Below are 22,783 nucleotides of genomic sequence, written 5' to 3' on the forward strand. Positions count from 1 at the left end.
TTGGATGAAACTTTGTGTGTACTGTGTACTGTTTAATTGGATGAAACTTTGTGTGTACTGTTTCTATGACTAAACAAATCATTGTTCAGAGTTAGTTTGTTCATAGAAGTGTTTATTTACATTTTTGGCAATTGGCTATTAATATTGAAAAATCTGTGTTTTGAGAACGGATTTTCGTTTAGAATTTTAGAAAAAATAATAATTCAAAATAAAATTACAATTTTACTTAGTTCGACATTTAACACAAAAAATGCATTTTTTTAAATCTTACTTTTAATATGTTTTTGATGACAAAAAACCCATCGTTTGAGCTACAGCACAACCAAGAGAGAATTTTGGCTCAAGCCTAAAGTTGATTTGGCTCGAGTTTCAGACTTTTTCTCTGGAAAGTTTGTTAGAATTCATTTTGCAGGTTTGTAAATTTTTTGGAAAGGGTCTTGATTTATGAAAAACGTGGATAACATTCATTGGTCCAATCTTCTGCATATCTTAAGCAAATTTATAATAATTTTGGAATCTTTTCAAAAAAAGAAAAAAAGAAATGTCGGATGGGGTCAATCTTCATAACTTCTACAGCAAGTTTGTCAATATTCATTGGCAGTGTTGCCAATTTTTCGGAAAACACATAAGTCGCGGAAAAAAGTCGAATAATTATGTTAGCTTTGTTTATACAGAAATTCCATTTGAAAACAGCCTAAAGCGAAAAAAAGTTCTCCGATCGCGCTCAAAACTTTTCTGGTTGTTCCTTAGTCGAAATAATAAAACTAATTTTTTTTTTGTTTGGCCGTTAGGGTGACCTACACCGTGCTAAAGTGGTCCAAAAATCAGGCATTTACATAAATTTTCGCAAAAAACATTTTTTTTTTAATTCATAACTCCGCATCATTTCGACCGATTTTAGTTGTCTTGAACGCAAATGAAAAGTAATTAGTTTGCCTTTTAAGAAAAAAAATAAACCCACACCCCAGAAAAAATTTGAGACCGAACGTTCGGTTTATGCTTTTTTCAAATGGAATTTATGTGTAAATAAAGCCAAAATAATTATTCGACTTTTTCCGCGACTTATGTGTTTTCCGAAAAATTGGCCACACTGGCAATAAATATTAACCAATTCATTTTTTATGTTTTTTGAGATTTTTGTTCTAAAAAGTCAAAATTTCTAAAAAAACTAACTTAATCCACCTTTTTACCAATAATGGGTTATATGAGTGGTTTGGACACATATTTCAGCTATTTTTTTAGATCCAGAAAAATAAGTACACATATATAACTGAAGTGGTCATAACTCGAGACAGGGTTGCCAGATCTTCAATGTTGTGGACTCGTTAGAAAGGTCTTTCGATTAACTAACCAACGATGGGTCGGATGATGGATCCGGACATCGTTTGCATACATTTAATTGAGATCCGGCTTCAAAAAAGTACATAAATATCACTTAAGTAGTCATAACTCGAGACAGGGTTGCCAGATCTTCAATGTTGTGGACTTGTTTGAAAGTTCTCTCGATTACCTAACCAACGATGGGTCGGATGATGGATCCGGACATCGTTTACATGCATATAAATGAGATCCGGATATATGTGAAAACACATTTTTAATAAAAAAAACAACGTTTTTGCTTAGGTATTTAAAAACGTTGGTTTTATAGAAAACCTGGATGTATGGGTATCAAAAGATCGGAAATTTAAGGCCCTTTCTGATGCCTTATAGGTTGACTTGTGAATTGTGGACCGGTTCAGATGCCGGCGGATTTTCCGACGACGTAATTCCGGGTTGGTACGAAATTCCAACGAAAAATCTATTCTATCGATACAAATACCCCCAAAACGGTGTTATACCCACTCCAAAATGTTTATTTAGCAATTCTATGGTAATATATTGACATTTAATTAAATTAAAAGTTTGCAAAATTATGTTTAAATAAGTTTTATATAGAATTTCCAGAGTTATATAACCTTTTATACTAAGTAGTTAGTAAACTTTATATTTAATCCAAATTATTTTTTAATCAGTCAAGGATGCCTATTTGGAGTTGGGAGACTGGATTCATGGTGATTTGTCAACAAATAACATTTTTTATGTTAATTTTTCGAAAGGTGTACAAACTGTTTTTGCACCTTTTTTATTTTCGTAATAGTTTTTGTTATATAAGCTTTTTGACGCAAAGTGTCTGGCATGAGTTTCTGAACAAAACGTAGTACTAGGTTTCTGTCAACATTAAATTGTTTAGATGTTTCATCACAATATGTGCATGGTGCCCAAGGGGTGTAAATACTTTTTTACATACTGTATGAAACTAACAGCTTGAATTTAAATGTACAAAAAATGAAATATGTATACAAATTTCCCAGCCTCTGAAAATTTTTTTTTACGGAATTGGACATCACTGATTTAAAAAAATGTATGCTTCGATAACTTTTTCCAGAAGATGGAATAGTGGTTTTGATTGCATTTGCTTCACAAAATTAAGGTTTATTAACTTTTATTGAAATTTTTTAAAAGCCAACCTTCCAATTTTAACACCTTTTTTACGGGCAACTATCTCGTTAACGTAAACATTCCGAGAGCTAGATAATTCGAATTATTTCGAACCGGAATCCAATTCTGTCCTAGGGCAACGCTCTAGGCATTATTCTTTGAAAGAGAACTAAACTCGAGATGTTGGCTTCGTTCTCTGTACTCAAATCTTTAAAGCATAACCAACGACGGAGGAAGTCTGGTTTTGCCATTTGTTATTGGAAAAGGCAATTATGTTTAGGCTTGTAACGGGTTAACTCAGCCGTTCTTCCTGGATCGCGTCGAGAACACTTTTTAACCTGGTGATCTGTGAAAAAAAATCGAACATGTTGAGTTTTAAGATCGTTTCGTAAAGCCAATGCACTACTGCTCAAAGGTTCAACGAAACCCTGCGCTTGGTTACGTCAGCCCAAAACAAAGTAATAACTAGTGGTGAATTACTTTTTTCGCGCCAATCCGAACGTGATGCAAACCTTCGTTCGAATCGAAAAACACACCTCTTTTTTCTGTTTCGATAGTCAAACTAATTAGTATATCTTCTAGTACTTACGTTTGATGGAAGGAATCTGAGCGGATCGCGTGAAAGTGGCTATTGTCTGTAATGAAGAAAAAAAGCAAGAAAGAAAACACTGGTTAGTAACGGCTCGTCATTCGTTTTACAAAACTGCAAGCAGCTTATGTGGTTTCCGGCATTTCGCGCCTACACGCGGTTTCGAGGAAAAATTCCGACCGCTGGGCAAGTTGAAAAATGCACTTTAGTAACGCAAACTGACCACCGCCCAAGGAGTTCGTTCGCCTTCGAATTCGCACTTTTTCCACCGAAAGCAATCAGCCTTACTTGTTTTGTGAATGATTCTGCTCATTAGAGTTGGGGAGTTGATGGCCAACCGATCTTCTAGAGGTGAATTTGGCAGCAATTTTCAAAACAACCGCCCACCGAATTCGGCTGGAGCCAGGCCTAGGTGAGAGAGGCTGATTGTTAAACAGATCAAATTGGCGCCAATGAAAACTATAATTATTCAAACACCTACAAAATTGCATACATGTATTGGGCAAGTGCGGCCAATTGGCAGCGGGAAAGAGCATATTGTGTGCTGTGATTGTTGTTTTGAAGGTGTGGTTGTTAGGGTGGATCAAAGGGGGGAAGAAAACTTCAAAATTTGATAGATTTTCTTTTCGTTTAATTTTTTTTCATTGTTTTACTTTTTATCATTGTTGGATTGAAATTATGACCCTATTGTTTATGTTGTTATTTTTTCATATAAATATGAAACGATTTCTTATTGATTTAAAAAGTATGTCACAGCAAAAAATCCGATGGTAAAATCGCATGCAAAAGCATGCACATCACCTGCGTCAAAATAAACACTTAATATTACACACTGCATGTACAATTTTTGCAAACACAAAAAAAAAGTTACAACCGACGGGATTCAAACCTAGCACCAACAGTAAGGACTGGTGCCTTAGCCCACTCGGCCATCAGACCGATGAAAAGCTGTAAGGATAAATGCATATATCAGCTTGACATTTCGGTTAAGTAGGTTTCCCATACTGATGGGCTACTTATTTTAGGGTGTAATATTACACAGAATTTCATAAATTAATGCAAAATTTATTTTAAATCCAGGCCTTTTACACGCAGCTGGATTACTACTTTTTTAGCTGTGTAGTTTATATGTAGTTTCAAAATAGATAGTTGAGGTTAAATGAATGTAACGATTTGTTTGAACTTTAAAAATATTTAAAATTCAACCCACCCTAACAAATTGGTAATTTTACCTTCACACATGAAATCCGCACTAGCAAGATCAGTTCAATCACGCCAACGCACTCCGTCGGTAGGTTGGCACTCGTGTAAGACAGACAAAACTAGCAATAATGATAGCACACGCAAAGTCAAAGTCGTGACTGACTGGTGGTTGTAGGTTGTGGCGGTTTTGCTGCGGTGCCAGGGCAGGTTCCATTTTTGGCATGGAAACTGTGTCGAACCGCAAGATCGAAGACCGACTTGGGGTTGGTTGGTCAACTGGGATAAATTTAGACACCTCAAGGTGATGTCGAAAGGTAATTTATTGTCAATTATCGCCAAAGAGTTATGGCTTAATTTTGAACTTTGTTTTGACACTGATTGTCAATTTTTTAGAACTGTTTATAAATTGTTTGTGAAATGATCTAGAGAATTACAGATTCCAAATTTGACAAGTGAGTTCAATTTTTTTATTCAAACATTTCTGGCAAACATTTGTTTAATTTTACCTCTCCTTAATGCCGCTCAAGTTGTTTTCAAAATGCTTTCAAGTGAAATGAAAAGTTCGCAACAGCACAAAATTTCGATTTCTCCAGCCCCCCCCCCCCAATCATAACCAAATCTCAAACATTTCAAACACAAACCGCATGCTCTGATTCAGCGATTCACCGCGCGGTAGATAGTTTTAACCTGACCGTCACGAACTGGCCGCCAAATGCCACAGGTAACCGATACCCTGTAACTAAGTATTCATTTCACGTTCACCGCGGTGGAACCAAATTAAAAATATTGAGTACATCGACTCCCCGAGCCAGAGCCAGAGAGGGACCTCAAGCTGGTGGCGTGGCGCGCATGCAATTTGGTTTAATTTTATTTTATTTGAGCTCACTTTTTTTTTTGCACACTTTAATGGTCCACTACACTCCAGTACGGCGAGGAGGGCTCGTGCTCGTGACTAACGTTTACGTTTAATAGGCAGACGCCCCAAAACGCCAAAACTATGGCGGCGGCAAACGGCCAACGATCGGGACAGGGCGGTGTGAGTTTAAAGACCTCATTGGAGTAGGGGGGGGGGGGGACTTTTAATGGTGAAGAGGTGTAGAATTTGGTTAAAAATTAACTGTATTTCGACACATTCTTACTGCTTTAGTGCGAAATAATTAGCTGTGAATAACTGTTGTCGTCTGTTTCAATATATTGAAGGAAATTTAAGAGAAAACTAGTTTAATTAGGTAGTTTTCTTTAAATAAGATTGTGCCTTTTTTTGTTTTCATTGTTTGATTATTTCAAATTTTTTTCGAAATAAGTCCAATAAGTTAAGGATTTCTTATATTTTGGGAGAATTTGATCGGTGCGCGTCGCGGTCATCACGCCGGATTTTCGTTGCCGTTTCCGTCTTTGTTGTCCCCCCAATTGTGTTTTTCGGTCCGGGCGGTTTCGCGGTTTCGCATTCTATTTGGTTTTGTCTTTCCACAGCCGGCTGTCTAAGATTTAATCATTTATGCTAAACTCAACACCAAATAACCGGGAATAGTCTCATCCGCATACTCCGACTGTTTGCCTTGAGAATGCATAATACATCACACCATTAAACAAAATTTATTGATTATTGGGTCGCATCATCATCCTCTATGTTGAATCCTGGCCATTACCCTTACCCACTAACAAAATCCCAAGTAGAACTAGTTTTTCGGCACACGTGGGGGTGTGGATATTGTATAGAACCCACCCTTTGTAGCAACCTGTGCTAACTAACATTCCCGCCCAATCCCCCGAGATCTACAAACTGACATGGCGGGCGCCGTTGGTGGCCAACGACTGTTTCCTATTAGCAACGGCTCTAGTTTTGATGATCGTGATGTTTTATCTTTTCAGCACATTCATGCATGCTGTTGATAAGGGAAACATCATTTGATCGTTTAAGCGTATGGTCGTTTATAGGATAGGATATTACGGTCCTGTTCAGCAACGGAGAAGGACAACCATGGGTGGTCTCTCATGCTCATGCTCATGCTCTTATATTTTAACCATTTCAGAGAAAACTCTAGAAGGGAACTATAATGACAAAATCCTTTCTCAAATAAAATTCTTTGCTATGTTGTATCTCAGGAACAAATCGCCTGTTTTTCAAAGAACAATAATGCAAATGGGTTAATCTTCGCTCTGCGGAAGAAACATTTCTGGAGGTGGAAAAATGTTTATCTTTTCTTGGTAAGGTATGAAGTAAATATTACTTCCCGGGCAGATGGTAATAACAAAAATCATGCCATTTCAATAACAAATACTGTTAAAATAACAAAAAGTGTTATGTAATATTTTTGCAAAATCCATCTTTGCATATGAGTTAAATAAAAATTTTTGTTATCATAACAACATTTGTTATTGGGCTGATATTTGTTGAACGTTGTGAAAATAACAAAAAAAAAAAAAAAATAACAAAGATTTGTTCGAAGAATAACTCAAAATGTTATTAGTCTGTCATTTTAATAACAATCCAAAAACAAAAAAAAAAATCATATCGACGAATAACAAAACTTGTTATAAATAACATAAAATGTTATTGGTCTAGTATTTTCAAATATCAAAAAAAAATATTCCCACGTTATTTCTGTATGCTCGGGTTCACATTCAGTTACCATGTTTGGAATTTTAAACGGTGCTCTTTCTCAAATTTTATGAAAATTATTCTTAGATCGCAAAAAAATCGATGAATTATCGAAACAAACTAGATCAAAAAATCAACACTTAACCCATTTTTAACATTTTTTTGAATCCCTGGATCCCGGGATCCCGGGACCTCAGTAATTTTTTTAAACAGTCGTAAAATTTATGTTTTTCACAAGGTTTTTCTTTATATTTGATATGTTTTCAAGCTTAAAATCAAAGAGTTACTCAATACTTTTCATTGGTGATAATCCACACTTCAATCTAAACAAGGGCAGCAGTTTTTAGATAGCTTCAAAGAAATAGAAAATGTTTTTTTGTTCTTTGTTGGGCTTTGGATTATAAATGAACCACAGTTTTCAATCCAATGTGAATTCAATTCAATAAGTCAGTTATATTTATATTTTTTCCATTAATATTTTTTATAGGACATTAGTACACAGAAACAAAAATGATGGTGATATTCATTAGGACAAGGTGACAGATTTGATGTAAAAAAAAACAATTATTTTACATCGGAAATTGGTGAATATTCATCATGTTCTGCTGAATTTTCATCAGGTTAGCATTTTACACATTTTTGAAGAAGTATCATTAAACCAATCAAAATTTAAACTTTCCAAAAATAAACTATTTTTGTGTAGAAAAGCTTAAAAATGTTATCGAAATTGTGAAAAATAATAAAAGAAAATAATTTTTTACAAGTTAATGTAAAATTTTATATATTTTTAGAATTTAATGTTTTTTATAAAACATTTTTTAGAAATGATTATCAGGTCACTACCGCCGACTGTGGAAAATCGGGATAACAGTCAGAATAGGTACAGCAAAATTTAGAGCAATAAATTTGAAAATCAGGGTACTAATTGTTTATCTTCTGTTTCTGTTTTAACCGAAATCAATAAAAAAATTAAAACATTAGAGCAATTCCAGCTCAAATCAGGATTTTTTCTGATACTTTTGTACCCGACCCTCTCCGATTTCAATGAAACTTTGTAGACATGTTATCCTAGGCTTACATAAGCCATTTTTGTGTATATGGAGCCAATAGTACTCGAAAATAACATTTGAGAAGGGCGTAAGGCATTTAAATATTTTTGTATTTTGTAATTTAAAAACTACTGTATCTCGAAGCCGTTGCGTCGTACCAAAAAGTGGTCAAAGACAATCTTGTGGGAAATTGGGCTTTCTGAAAAAAAAAAATACACTGAAACAAAAATACAGGCCCATCTATGAGATTTTTAGAATATTCAGCCTAAAACTTAAATTTAAAGGTGATGTCACGATTTTTTTTCGTTCAAAATTTTTAAGGAAATAGCCTAAAATGTTACAAAAAGACTTACGAAAAATGCAGGATGGTATGTCTCTCCTAAAAAAACTAACTTAATCCACCTATGTGGTTGGAGCCTTCCTCACAACAATGGCTGTACACAAGTTTCATCTATTTTTTAGATCCGGCTTCCAAAAAGTACATCGATATCACTTAAGTGGCCATATCTCGAGACAGGGTTGCCAGAACTTCAATGTTTTACACTCGTTGGAAAGGTCTTTTGATAACCTAACCAAGAATGGGTCGGATGGTGGATCCGGACATAGTTTACATACATTTAAGTGAGATCCGACTTCAAAAAAGTACATCAATATCACTTAAGTGGCCATATCTCGAGACAGGGTTGCCAGGTTTTCAATGTTTTAGACTCGTTGGAAAGGTATTTTGATAACCTAACCAACGTCGGGTCGGATAGTGGAGCCGGACATAGTTTACATACATTTAAGTGAGATCCGGCTTCAAAAAAGTACATCATATCACTTAAGGGACCATATCTCGAGACAGGGTTGCTAGATCTTCAATGTTTTAGACTCCTTGGAAAGGTCTTTTGATAATCTTACCAACAATGGGTCGGATGATGGACCCGGACATAGTTTACATACATTTAAGTGAGATTCGGCTTCAAAAAAGTATATCAATATCACTTAAGTGGCCATATCTCGAGACAGGGTTGCCAGATTTTCAATGTTTTAGACTCGTTGGAAAGGTATTTTGATAACCTAACCAACGTCGGGTTGGATAGTGGAGCCGGACATAGTTTACATACATTTAAGTGAGATCCGGCTTCAAAAAAGTACATCAATATCACTTAAGTGGCCATATCTCGAGACAGGGTTGCCAGATTTTCAATGTTTTGCACTCGTTGGAAAGGTCTTTTGATAACCTAACCAACAATGGGTCGGATGGTGGATCCGGACAAAGTACACATACATTTAAGTGAGATCCGGCTTCAAAAAAGTACATCAATATCACTTAAGTGGCCATAACTCGAGACAGGGTTGCCAGATTTTCAATGTTTTGCACTCGTTGGAAAGGTCTTTTGATAACCTAACCAACAATGGGTCGGATGGTGGATCCGGACAAAGTACACATACATTTAAGTGAGATCCGGCTTCAAAAAAGTACATCAATATCACTTAAGTGGCCATATCTCGAAACAGGGTTGCCAGATCTTCAATGTTTTGGACTCATTGGAAAGGCCTTTCAATGACCTAACCAACGTTGGGTCGGATAGTGGAGCCGGACATAGTTTACATACATTTAAGTGAGATCCGGCTTCAAAAAAGTACATCAATATCACTTAAGGGGCCATATCTCGAGACAGGGTTGCCAGATCTTCAATGTTTTGGACTCGTTGGAAAGTTCTTTTGATAACCTAACCAACGATGGGTCGGATGATGGACCCGGACATAGTTTACATACAGTTAAATGAGATCCAAATATATGTGAAAACACATTTTTATACATAACTTTTGAACTACTTATCGAAACTTCAATCTGTATAAAACTCGATCTATGGGACCCTAAACCAAGTCGAATGCAACAAGTTCGGGTCAAATCGGTTCAGCCAGTGCCGAGAAACATGAGCTAGTTTGTTGGTCACATACATACATACACACACACATACACACAGACATTTGTTCAGTTTTCGATTCTGAGTCGATATGTATGCATGAAGGTGGGTCTACGACGTTTTTATACGAAGTTCATTTTTAGAGCAGGATTATAGCCTTACCTCAGTGAGGAAGGCAAAATACAAAAATCATTTACTAAAACTGTTTTTTTGAAAAGTGGTTTTAACGTCAAAATTTTTGAAAACCGGTTGTAGGAATCGGTTCTCCAGACAATTTGACATTAAAGTCGCCATATTGACCATTGTCCTATGTCCAATCCTTGGGAAGATACAGCGGCTTAAAAATAAAAATGTAAAAAACGGGATTTTTTGTGGTTTTTGGCAATTTCTATATGACAGACTTGGTTTTTCAGTCTCGTAAATATTTTTACTGGAAAGTTCGTCCAATTTCCCACAAGTTTGCTTTTGACAGCATTTTAATTGGCTTACAGATATAAGCTTAATTACATTGCTTATAACTGAAAATAGAATATTTTTTTTCAGTGTGCTAGAAACCAGGATAGTAAATTTGATTACGTAAATTTAAAAATGATATAATTCTAAAAGCTGTCTAAGTCAAACTTATGAGAAATTGGACGAGCTTTCCGCTGTATCTTCCCAAGGATTGGATATGGAGACTTTTAAATTTAAGTTTTAGATTTAAAAATCAAAAAATGTCATAGATGTGGCAGGTATTTTTGTTTCAGTGTATTTTTTTCAGAAAGCCCGTCCAATAGAGTTATCTACGTGCGCATGTATTGCGTGTACGTACACGAAAAAGATTGAGGTTAAATTTTGTACCCGCCAGCAAAACAAATGGGGAACTAGTGTGCGTGAGCTCGGGCTTAGATAACTCTATTTCCTACAAATTTGTCTTTGACCACTTTTTTATACGACGCAACGGCTTCGAGATACAGTAATTTTTAAATTACAAAATACAAAAATATTTAAATACCTTACGCCCTTCTCAAATGTTATTTTCGAGTACTATTGGCTCCATATACACAAAAATGGCTTATATAGGCCCTTCCCTAATTAACCCAAAATAATGCTGATACATGCTGAATCTAAATTTTAATGATTTCAATGCTTTCATATTTTAATCGATTACTAAGTATTCAACTGTTTATCTATTTCGATAACCAAATCTGAATTTCTAACCCAAAACTTTTTTTCAATTCTGGTTATTTCCGATAGGTAGGTACTTAACATAAAAATTCCCGGTATTCAGAAATTTCCGATTTTAGAAAAATCCTCAGTTCTTTATTCAACTTTATTTTCACTAAAAGTAGGATTTCCATGATACGTTTTTTTTATTCGATCTTTTGAGGCATAATGAAAAATAATGCTAAATCAAGTTCCATAGAGAAAAATGTGATTTTTGGGAAATACCGAAAATGCAGCATTTTTTTTTAATATTTTCAAAAGCTCAATTAAATTTTCAATCAATCTCGGTATGGAGTAATAGAAACGTTTAGAGAACATGCATTATCCACGTGGCCTTTAAATTTGAAATTTTCAACATTTTTTTCTTTTCTTTTTTTTAACTTGTGTGGAATTTTCTGATCTTTTTAATTTAAAAAAAAATAAAATTTGGTCTAAAAAATGGCGTTGGATACAAAACCCTGGACTGGGATAAGTTGCATCAACATTGTACAAGTCAACATTATACAAGTCACAAATGTTTTTTTTCCACAATTCCATTGCCAGCTAGAGGATATTGAAAAAAATGCTTGATATAGGCCTGTAAAACATTAAAAAATATAAAAGTCAAATATAAAAGAACAGGAGAAAAGTTTTTTACTTTATTTTTTTTTATCAAAAACAATTTAACGTTACGATACAATCCGGAAGTAATTTAATATCATGTCTGTCAAGAATCACCATAGCCTAACTTTGCGCAAACATGCATCTGCAATGATGTTTATGCAAAATATATCAGCTCAAATGGCAGCAAAAACAAAATACCGTTTAAAACAAGATTCTTCTAACAATATAATGGAATCTTCCATCTACATCCGATGCTGTTATGCTGTCAATTATGATCTCGCCAGCGTTGGCAGCACACAAGGTGGCCTCACTAGCACAAGGTTTAATAAGGTACACACATCTCGCCAGTTTGTCTAGTATGGTAATTAGTTGGTGTGCAGGGCCCTTAAGTGTCTTCATCACATGGAGTAAAAAATAACAACAAAGCTCAGTCCATTTCCTAACAATTACCAGGCACAATAGAATTGAGGTTTGCACCGAGCTTCTAAAACGTTCTACCCTCCTTAACTTCTAACGGCCATTTCCTGCTCAATCATCAACAACAATAACGCCTGTAGACCGAGCCAAGCCCAAGAAGACGCAGCTCGTCCCAACCATTTGCAGAATCTCTCTTTAAACAGTTAAGCTAAAAGCACACATCTGGCTTGCGTGTGCCAAAGATGCAAATTAAGGCTAACATGACTATTGCATAATCACCCTCGCTCAAACAAACGCGAGGCACGGGTCGTCGTAAAAGTGTTGAAGATAACCGGGTCTTCGGATCTAGCGAGAGGGGTTCTAAAAGCCCCGCAATGTGTTGAGTCACGTACGTTCCATTATGTGGACGTCGATGCTCGCCCTCACACGATCTCTCGGGGAGCCATCCTCCGTTGCTGATTCGATTAGATGACCAGGGGTTGACCATTGTGTCCCAGCAGAACGAAACCCGTTGGGCGGTGCCACAATTCTCGTGGTGCTATTCTTCGTGGGCAACTCGGAGAAAGTGGACCGTTTGGGTGGTGCTCTCTTGACGGAGGGTTTGTTCTGTTGATTTCAAAATTGAAATGAATTTACTTGAAAATGGCATTTGTGTCAACAGAGCATCCCCGCAATAAAGCATTACCTCGCATGGCCATGTTTGTCCAGAGGTGGTCGCGACTTTAACGCGGAAAAAAGCGAGAAACCTTCCATTGGTGAAAGAGGGTCATGCGTTGGGCACTTCCCCACGGCGCAATGCAGTTTCCTATATTTTATTATGATTTTGTTGCATCGTTCTTTCCTGGATGTACTGACTGCACATACCGTCTGCTGCAGAAAGGGTACGCAGAGTTGCCGTTAGCTGACCATGGTCGTAGTTGTTGTTAATGGTCACCGTATGCACCACACGACGACGACGACAGCTGACCATGTTGACCTAGAAGACGGTTCGCTTCCTATATATATATTGGCACTCGAGTGCGCCCCCCGGGTGGCTTCTAAGTTATTGCGGCCATTGAAGATCGTTACGAGCCCTCTCGTCTTCTTCACGTGTAGGACCGCTGGAATGGGCTACTGATTATATTTCTTGAATAAGGGATAGAGCCTAAGCGAGATGCGCGCATGCCATTAGATGCCGTTACTCTAGCCTCCCCATGGACCTCTTGTGACCAGCTCCAACAGGTTAGACCTTAGCGTTTAAGCTATGTGGATTGTGGCCCGAGGCGCAAATGATCGGACGGGCGACTGACGGCCAGCCGTGGTTCTGCTGGTGGTACGCGCGCGCAAATGCTCTTAAAGAGCGTGGAATTATCGCATTACGCGCGGAGATGAGTTTAATCAACTTTTAATAGGATTTAGTCGCTGATCGAGGCCCATTTCCTTGTTTTCAAGTTTTTCTTGCTAGGATGAACATAAAATGAGAGAAAGAACATTTAAAAAGGTTATTTGTTGTCATTTATATCTGTTTTTATCTGACTCATGTTTAAGTCAATCATAATACACAGTTTATATTATTCAGTTTTTATGCATGGGGTGATGATTGATGTGAATATTGAAAATTCACTTTCAGTTTTGAAGGCAGAATTTGTTGTTGGTTCTAATAAATTTATCTCATCAAAATTATAAAAATAGTGATTTTACAGATCCGATTTTTCATTGACCAAAACACGATTCTTTTTTTACCTTTTCCGCGGAAAAACTTTCAAAAAGTTCCTTTAATTTTTTTAGTACAGACAATTAAAAAAAAATTGTTCGTGAAAAAAAATATCCCAAAACATATTCATAATTCATTTTTTTTTATTTTAGGGGTAAAAAAACCGCAACCAGGCCTGCAAAATGTTTCCAACCCAGCGTACACATGAAGCAAACCAAAATGTCAGTTCACTGCTAGCATGTGACTGTAAGCCTATGTCCGTTCAACCACTGCCGCCTGACTCGTGCCGGTCGGCTGCTGGAGAATGAGAGACGTGAAAAAATGAGCTACACTCACTCAATTCGTGTCGTATGACTGATTCGTAAAATCCTCTCTAAACACTATTTTGACTATTTTTAAACAATTGAATGGTTCTAGACTGTGCAAAACACTTAAAACAACCATTACTTATATTGAAAATTACATTTCCACGCATAAATACCAACTTTTTGTGTAAAAACTTGCTTCTTTATGTGTGTGCGTGCAACGTCGAATGAGCGTTGGTCGACTACTGCCACGCATTGCAGCTGCTCAGTGAGCTAGGGCATTCATGACTGAGTCGGGTTTGTTTATGTCACGGTTCTGCGGTTCAGTGAATGGATCTGAAAAATTCGTGTATGCGTCGGCGATTTTCGCGTCATGACCCCTGACATTTTCAGCTCTGACCGCAACTTTTGAGCCATACGGACAAAAGTGTTGCCACCGAGCTATAATTTTTTTGTGGAAATGTGCAGTCGAAAAGTCCTTTACATATTTTTTGATAAAGTTCACCCTTTTGCTAGATATAGCCACATAAAGTTTGAACGCAGATTTTTTTCGAATAGTTTCAATGATTGCTGTCCATTTTTTTTCGAAAGGTTCAGAAAATTTCAAACAAGTTGCCTAAGAGACATTGAAGATAGGACCTCTGGTTCCTGAAATACAGCGAGTAAAAGAACAAGAAACAAGGAACAAGAAATTTTATTTCTTTAGTCTCATGAAAACAGCCATTTATCATACAGAAAAAATATTTTTGAAACTAAAAGCCCAATTTTCAATGTTGAAAAATGAAACATTTGTGAAATTTTGTAGAATTTTTCGAAAAAAATACTTTTGAAATTTTGGAAATAATTCTAACCTTTCAAAAGAACGTAACATTGCGATATTAAGAATTTTGAAATGTTAGTCTTTATTCCATAATTTTATAAATTATTTTAGAACAGATAAAATGGAATTTATCAGTTTGAATTCAACTTTAAGTGGTTATATCTTGTAAACGGTGCACAAAATCTGTTGAGTACCTTTTTAATCCAAATTTGATTTTACTTTTAAAAGTGAAGTCAACAATTATGTTCAAGATAAATTGTATTTTTCAAAAAAATACATACTTTCCTTACTTTTCCATGGCTCAAAATTTACGGTTGTCGCCTAAACCAAAAAGAAAAAAAAACTAAACATGGATTTCGTAAAATTCTTTTTTTTTGAGAAAAAAGTTAATTAAAAATCGGATTTTTTAACGCGTACCATTTTTTGTCTTCTGAATAGTTCCCATCAATACATACAACATTGCCAAAGATACCAAATCGAACAAAAAAAAAATCACAACAGAAAATTGTCTGTTTGGTCATAGGGAAAGCCCATACAAAGTTTCAGATAAATAAAAAACACAGATAAAATCAATTATTGAAATTCAGGGAGCTTTGCTCATTTTTAACAGTCACCATTTTTAAACATTATTTTGTTTAGTTATACATTTTTGGAGACTATAAACATATTTGAAAAGCCGTTTTTCGAACTTGTTTTTTTTTTTAATTTTTGATTGACTTTGACTCTTTCCATTTTTTCTCTTTGTCCAAATGAGCCATTTTGAATCATTGGTTTCTCCATACAAATTTAGGGTCTGTTCATAGAAAAGTGCTCTACAAATATTTGAAATTGATCGATTTCATGTCCAATGCTATCAAGTGAAGGATACAATCTTTATTCCGTCTTTTAATTATGATAGCCAAAAATTGATACCAATCGGGAAAATGTTTGTCAATTGGTCCAAATATATTGCACAGTAGAAATCAATGTACTATGGAGAATTGTAACTTTTGACATCTGTTAACGCACCACCCTAACGAATGCTGCGTTCTTTAGATTTAAGCTGAACTTGAATTTATTGTTTTCTACACTATCCCTTATCACACACATGGCAGTATGGAGCCACGATCGGCAAGTGATCGTGCCCGATCGAGAAGAACTTTATCATTCCTTTTCACATCCAAATTCGTCTGGAGGAGATCAGATCTCTGCTCTGGACCGTCTAATCAGTTGAAATAAAGCCGCGTATAAGACTACACGCACTCTTGTTCTCGCATACAAAATCACGTGCAAATAAATCTACTCGTTTTTGGCTATCTTCTCGCGTGTTTTCTAATTGTTTCCGAAGGAAAGCGTATCGTGTTCGGTTGTCACAGATTCTCGCACTTTTTACGACCTTTTGCTAAAACATTTTTGGTCCTTCGATTGCCGGATGTGCGCGATTTATCACGGAAAATCGTGGACATTTTTCGTAAAACTTTTCGCTTGGGTCAAAAGTGAACTTTCTTGTCGGTTGGCACTCGAACACTTCGCCGCGTGTGGAGTGTGATAATAAGTGGTTCGAGAAGTGATAAAATTGCGCAAAGTGTACTGTCGCTGCCAATTAACTGCGCTGAAAATCGGAGATGCAAAGTGGTCGCTGATTAGTGCTACAAATCTGGGGATAGCTGTGACCTGCTGAAGAACGTGATCTCCACGTGGCACGAGGCTTGGCTTGGCTTGAGCAGCATTGTGCTCAGTGGACAAAGGGCCTTGAACTTACTATTCGTCGATCAAGGTTAAGTAGGTACGTTGTACTGAACCACGTGAGTACCACATGCGAGTTGAGCCACGAGAGCTGAGCGACCAGAAGGGATTTTGGGCAATTCCTGGCGCAGTTGTGTGACCGTACAAGTTGTTGTACACAATCGTTCTTGTTGCTCTAAACCCGTCTGTACTTGTAAGTTGGGTGATCTGCACTTTGACACGTGTTGAGCTCGGCTGACGTTGTGCACAATGGAACCTGGATTACGGGCGTTGTTGGACATCGAGCGGGTCTACTTGGACACGTTGGCCAGTGCGAAGCAGTTCGTGGAAGATTACACAGCAGAGCAACACAGCGTCCAACTTACAGAATGGAAGCAAATGATTGATGGACTAGATGATCAATATTTCGCTAATCGTCTGAACATTGAGCTGCTACTCGACGACGAATCAGCTACAATGACGACGGAAGCGGCCATGTTCGCCGTTGACGATAGCAATCGTCGAATCCGTCAGAAATTTGAACTTGACTACGTGTTCGTTTACAGTTTCTTGGTTAACGAAATCAAGAAACAGCCCACGTGTCCCGAAGCTAACCTCAATCAAACCATGCGTTCGCATATGAAACTACTAGACCCCAGACTCTCCAACCATGTCCCCGTTCTCCATTCGCCTCAAACATTCTCTTCGGACTCTCATATCCCGGAACAGCCTCGGCCGCTGACATCGAAGACCACCTACGCAGTCAACTGTCCAGCGTCCAGTTCGTATCCGTGTTGCTCACACCACACCATGCGCCTCCTAATGTCGCACGATCGCATATCCACCCATACTAGCCCAGTTGTTTCTCGCCCTCTACCGGTCTTCTTGGAGATTCAATTGAAGCAGACTTCCTCGCATACTCACTCGTCGTCGTTGCCGTTGCCGTCTAAGCCGCAGTCGCCGCTTGCCACCTGCCTCGTGCCCATCAACTCTGTCGGAGCTCGAAGTGTGCCTGCCTCGGTGCTGCTGCAAACGGTGAACATCGTATTCAATCCCCATGGTCACATACAATGGGCTCGAACCCATCTTAGTTCAGCTTCGCAGCAGATCCTGAATCAACCCGCTCCAAGGCTACGTTTGCGCCACTACCAGTACAAGGTGCTTGGTGGTGTAGGCAACTCTGTAGTCGTTTCGTCTAGCCCTGCTTTGAGCCAGAAGTGGTCATCAACCATGCACTGTAAGGCTATCCAGTCGTACCAGGCACCGAAAAGATTTTTCCTAGAAAATTGCTAGAATTTGGACGCTGCTTTGATACAAACCCGCAGCTGCAACAAGCTGCCTCGAATTTCATTGATGAATTCCGTTGGCTGAACCAAACAACTGAAAGTTTGAACAACTCAACTGCAAAACTAAGAGTCGTGTTCGACGTTTCCGGTCGGGTTTTCACTGGACCGGATAACCTGTACGCCATGCAACTTCGCTTCCACCTGAATAGAATCGCACTGATCGCAGACATCGACAAGATGTCACCATCTCCTCACATACAGACTGGGAATCTACTGGGATTTTTGTGGATCAAATTTGTCGACGGAACCATTTCCCTCAAAGCGTTGCGGGCCAAGGCTAAGACGGCTCCAACCGGAAGATTAAAATCATCGGTGTTAGAACTTTCATCGACACTTCGCTTTGAGCAGCTGTTCCACAACATTGCTGCATGGAAGAATATCATCAATAAGCAATCACCATTCACCACTCAACTACACACACCACTCCCTGATGGTGACCTGCTCGAGACAGGCGTCCTGCCGTTACGCCAGCCCACAACCGTAGTAGCTGGAGTGTCCAACACAAGCTCAGAGCTCTGAGTCTTCCATCGCAATGCATCAGCGTTGCGCAACGGGAAGCCCAAGGGCCTCCAACCCCCGTAAGTTAATTTTAATTTTCATTTGCAAAAGCTTAAGAATTTTTCGTCCTCCTGCATGCTCTGGGTCAACGATGGCGACTCAACCCACAACCATGAGTACGCCCAACGGGGACATTCATCGAGATTCAACCCTGTGAGTGTTTGCCACAACGTAACGATCATGGGATCCCCGTGACGTCACCAAAACTTTGCCACGATTTGGAAACGTGAGGAAGGGGGACAGCTGTTTTGGAGGCAGAGCTGCAGCAGACAACAAACGACGACGATGACCTTGGCTTTCAACGACCCGAAGCTGGCCGAAGATTTCGTGTTTATTGGTTGAAAGCTGTCCCTTTCAACGGGGGCCGGCATGTTAAGGCACCACCCTAGTGCCTTAAGAAGCACGAGTGTTAGATTTAAGATACTATTTGAATTTGGCTACCTACTTTTCTCACACTATCGTATTATCAGATCACTTGCACAACTTCACTGTGTTCGGCAAGAGAACGAAGATTTACTACCTATCGTGCCCATGAAGATCTACGACAAGGTCAAGATCACCAATCAGTACAAATATATCGTTCGAACCGAAACCATGCATTTTATCATTTTCTCCGTTTTCGTTCTCTGAAACAAAGTCGTGTCGCGCTTTTCTTTATCCATCGCCTACGGAAATTGTGTTTGACTGCCACCGATCTTTCGCACTTTGACGACCTTCCCATTGAATAACATCTTATTCCTAAACTCATTAAAATTTAATCATAATAAAGATTTTTTATAGGTTTTGATCCGGAGAACAACTTTGTAGAACATCGCATGGGACTAAGAATTGATCCCGAAAAGATATTGGGTGTTTTTTGGAGTTTACGTTTTTCGGCAATGTTTCAAAATATGCTCTAAAAATTAACCTGTAGCTTACCGGGATCGATTGTTAGCGCTTTGCGATGTTGTACAAAGTTGTTCTCCGGATCAAAACCTATAAAACATCTTTAAGATGATTATGTTTTATTGGGTTTAGGAATGCTTTCCAGAAGAAGAGTTAAAATGTGAAAAATTAATCAATTAAATTTATTCAAATTCCATTCTAAATTCAGATCAAAACTGGTGCAACTAAACCGTAACAGAATTCCAAAACAGGGAGTTAATAGTTTTTTAAGTATTATAATTTTTGTGAAGTAGATCTAGAGTCAAAGACAAAAATATATAAGTGAAACTTGATTGATTGATAACCTTTATCAAAAATCATCAGAAACTGATTTATAGTCTTACATTGTTTGCTAATTAATGTATTTTAAAGACGATTTTTTATACCAAAGAACTTTTTAATTGTAAATTGAAATAATGCCGCTTACAGTTCTACAGCTCATTAAAACATTTTACATCCAGCAAAAAAAAAAAAAAATCGAAAGTGCTTTCAAAAATTTTGACAAAAGTCTTCCAATTTGCGTCCCACGGTGCACACGTCGAACCGTTGACAATTTGCGCTCCCAATTTCCACCACTTTCAATTTCCGTATGGAAAATTAGACGACAAAAAAGCGCGTGAAAGCGTTGGCACTCTAAATTTACCCGACCAGCCGCGAAATTGAACACCACTTTCCATGATCTTGATCTGAACCGGCTTCGCCGGCCAATTCCAACCCCCAATTAAGGCCTGTTTCACTCACTCGCCGTCGTCCCCAACATCAGAAATCGCCAAAGTGGGTCAAACATTATGAGCAATAAAACGCATCTCCCCGGCGCGATACTTTCAGCGGACACTCCATTTCACCGAGCACATCAGAGCCAACCGGTCGTGGCGGTGCTTATCTCCCCTTCCAGATGCGGAAGCTGGCTTCTATGCTGCGATACCGTCCATCAACCGCGCGACCTTGTTTATCCAGCTGGTCCAACTGGAACCCCCCGCGCGACGAGTCGACGAGCCTGCACGTAATTAACATATCCATGACCGGCCGAAAAAGGAGAAACCCCCGATCTAGGTCAAGTGTAGAGCCTCGACTGCATCACTTTCTTCGCGCGCGAAGTAAACTCTTGGTGGAAGTTTGCATTTGGGTACAAAGGCGTAATTTTGAGCGTTGAGGAAGTGGGCTCGGCCAATTTCATGCTCACCTTTTCTTTTATTCTTTTCACGTGCGCGATTGCTCGAGCGAACTCGCGCGAACCGTCAATTTGAAAGCCAAGGCAAGGTGAGACCCGGGTAAAAGTGGTGCGCCACGAGATGAGCAGCGAGGCTGGTAGGGGAGAGCAGGTTTGAAGAAACGGTAATTTCTTCGAAAAAATCTTAAATCTCGCTTCTAAGCCTCTGTTGAGCGACTATCCGACGAATCGATCATTCGATGAAATGACCCAATCTCCCCTAATGGCCGTTTGCTCTGTAGCTAAAGGTCCGCGGGAACGCTCGAGCGATCGAGGGTGAGAACCTTTCAATTGAGAGTGCGGCCGGCAGTCATCAGCTGAGTGAAAGCCCCGTGGGCCAATAAAGCTGCCCCCAGTGCTGCTGATCATCAACACTGTTCTACATCGAGGTCACAAGCGCGCGCGCGCGCAGGGGAAGAAGTTCATGGCGTGCGCGCGCGTTTACAATAGGGTTAGGCCATAAACGGCGTTGATGATGGTGGTGGTGCTGCCGATGATGATGGAGGAAGTAATTGAGATATGTTGGTTGAACGCAACCTTGCCTCTGTGGTCTCGTCGACATGGTTTTGAAAGTGAATCTTCCTTCGCGGTGTGTTGAATTAGAATTTCACTTTCTCCTTTTGCGATTCCCGCTCCCCTTTTCCAAGCTGCTGTGTACCGGTTCCCAACGGGATGTGGGAAGATGATTATGCTGATTACGGTTCAAAATGCAGAGGGTGGTATCGGGAGCATAAAGAGTTTTGAAGCGATTCATTGTCGGGAGGATTGGGAACTGGTGCATGACTAATCGTGGTATGCGTGTGTTTGGAACAGGCAATTAATTGAATCATAATCGTCCCTTGAACATGGTAGATATTGAGGTCAACACGTCCGAAACAACGCTTCAAGGAAATCGCAAGAACAGATAATGCACCTCGAATTGCGTTGTTTACTTGATGCAGACATCTGTTAGGCGAACAATTTCCACTGGCAGATAGAAGAGAATTTTTATTTCGTTGTTAACAAATTTCTGCTTTTTCCATAAATTTTATGTTTGAATTTGCCATGTTGTTTCATTTGTTTCTCTACGCAAGTTTCCATGCAATTTTGAGGGCTGTCCATACAAAAGTAACATGAAAACATGTCGAAATCTGTATATCAAGCTGGCATTTTCTGAGCGATTTGTTTTTTTTTTTTCATGCTAAGCTGCAGGTCTTTAAATCATTTTTAAATTGAATTCAATTATAAAGAAATCGATTTGGTCAAACTTCACTCACTTTTTTTTCTAGGTATAGGCGTAAAATTCTAATTGTAAATATAAGTATTCGGTGCCCTCTCTTCGTGCCATACATTATCAACTGAAAACTACACCAGCTTTATTACCAACCAGCGAATTGATCCTAAATCTAATCTAATCTAATCGAACTTCTCAGTACTTCCGAGAACCCCCGAAATGTATTACACTCACTAATGCGGCCCGGCCTACTGCGTTGCATTAACCGCAAGAGACAGATTCTATGAACGGAACCCACATTTCATGGAATCATCAGGGGAAGAAGAAGAAGTGGGGACATACCGTACCAACCACTTCGAGTTATTTATAGAATATGGTGTGTGGTGTGTGTACGGGAATTGTTGGGAGAGGGATTGTTGTATTATTTAGTAAATGACCTTGTGACATTATTTCACCACTATGGATTAATTCACTCAAGGGCTGTCAACCCCTCGGTGGCCGAGTGGCTAGAGCATCTGATTACCAATCCAATGGTGTGAGTTCGAATCCCACCTGATTCCATGCATTTTTTGTTCATATTCAAAGTTCGGGAGCCGTAGCCATTAAGCCACGGGCCGGTCTTTAACCAGCGAATTGATCCTAAACAGTGAATTAATCCAGAATATAAAAATATAATGTTGGGATGTAACAAAAATGACTTTTTCATGGGCATCAGGGGTTTGCTCCGGTGGGCATACTGAACCCACATCCTGAATATGAGCTTGATTGGACTTAACAGGAGCTGGTGTATTGCATTTGAATTTTAAATGGGATTTAACCTGTAAAAAAGAGATTTTTTTTCGAAAATTACAAATTTGAAGCATTTTGGCCACTAAAGCGTTTATTTTCAACGTCGCTGGCGTGTTGGCTAGATCCCTGCGTATGTTTTGGTATGTATAACATTGAAGTTA

General features: G+C 38.6%; 1 protein-coding gene across 4 annotated transcripts in view; it reads right to left on the minus strand.

The window, feature by feature from the left end:
* LOC6036428 overlaps positions 1-22,783 on the minus strand; it is a 112,167-nt gene that overhangs the window by 46,842 nt on the left and 42,542 nt on the right. For all 4 annotated transcript variants that reach the window (XM_038262436.1, XM_038262437.1, XM_038262438.1 and 1 more), the window contains exon 4: positions 3,068-3,113. In XM_038262436.1, the coding sequence (XP_038118364.1) occupies positions 3,068-3,113 (46 nt within the window). The remainder of the gene's footprint in view (positions 1-3,067; positions 3,114-22,783) is intronic.

Source organism: Culex quinquefasciatus, chromosome 3 (genome assembly GCF_015732765.1).
Source record: "Culex quinquefasciatus strain JHB chromosome 3, VPISU_Cqui_1.0_pri_paternal, whole genome shotgun sequence".
Lineage (NCBI taxonomy): Eukaryota > Metazoa > Arthropoda > Insecta > Diptera > Culicidae > Culex > Culex quinquefasciatus.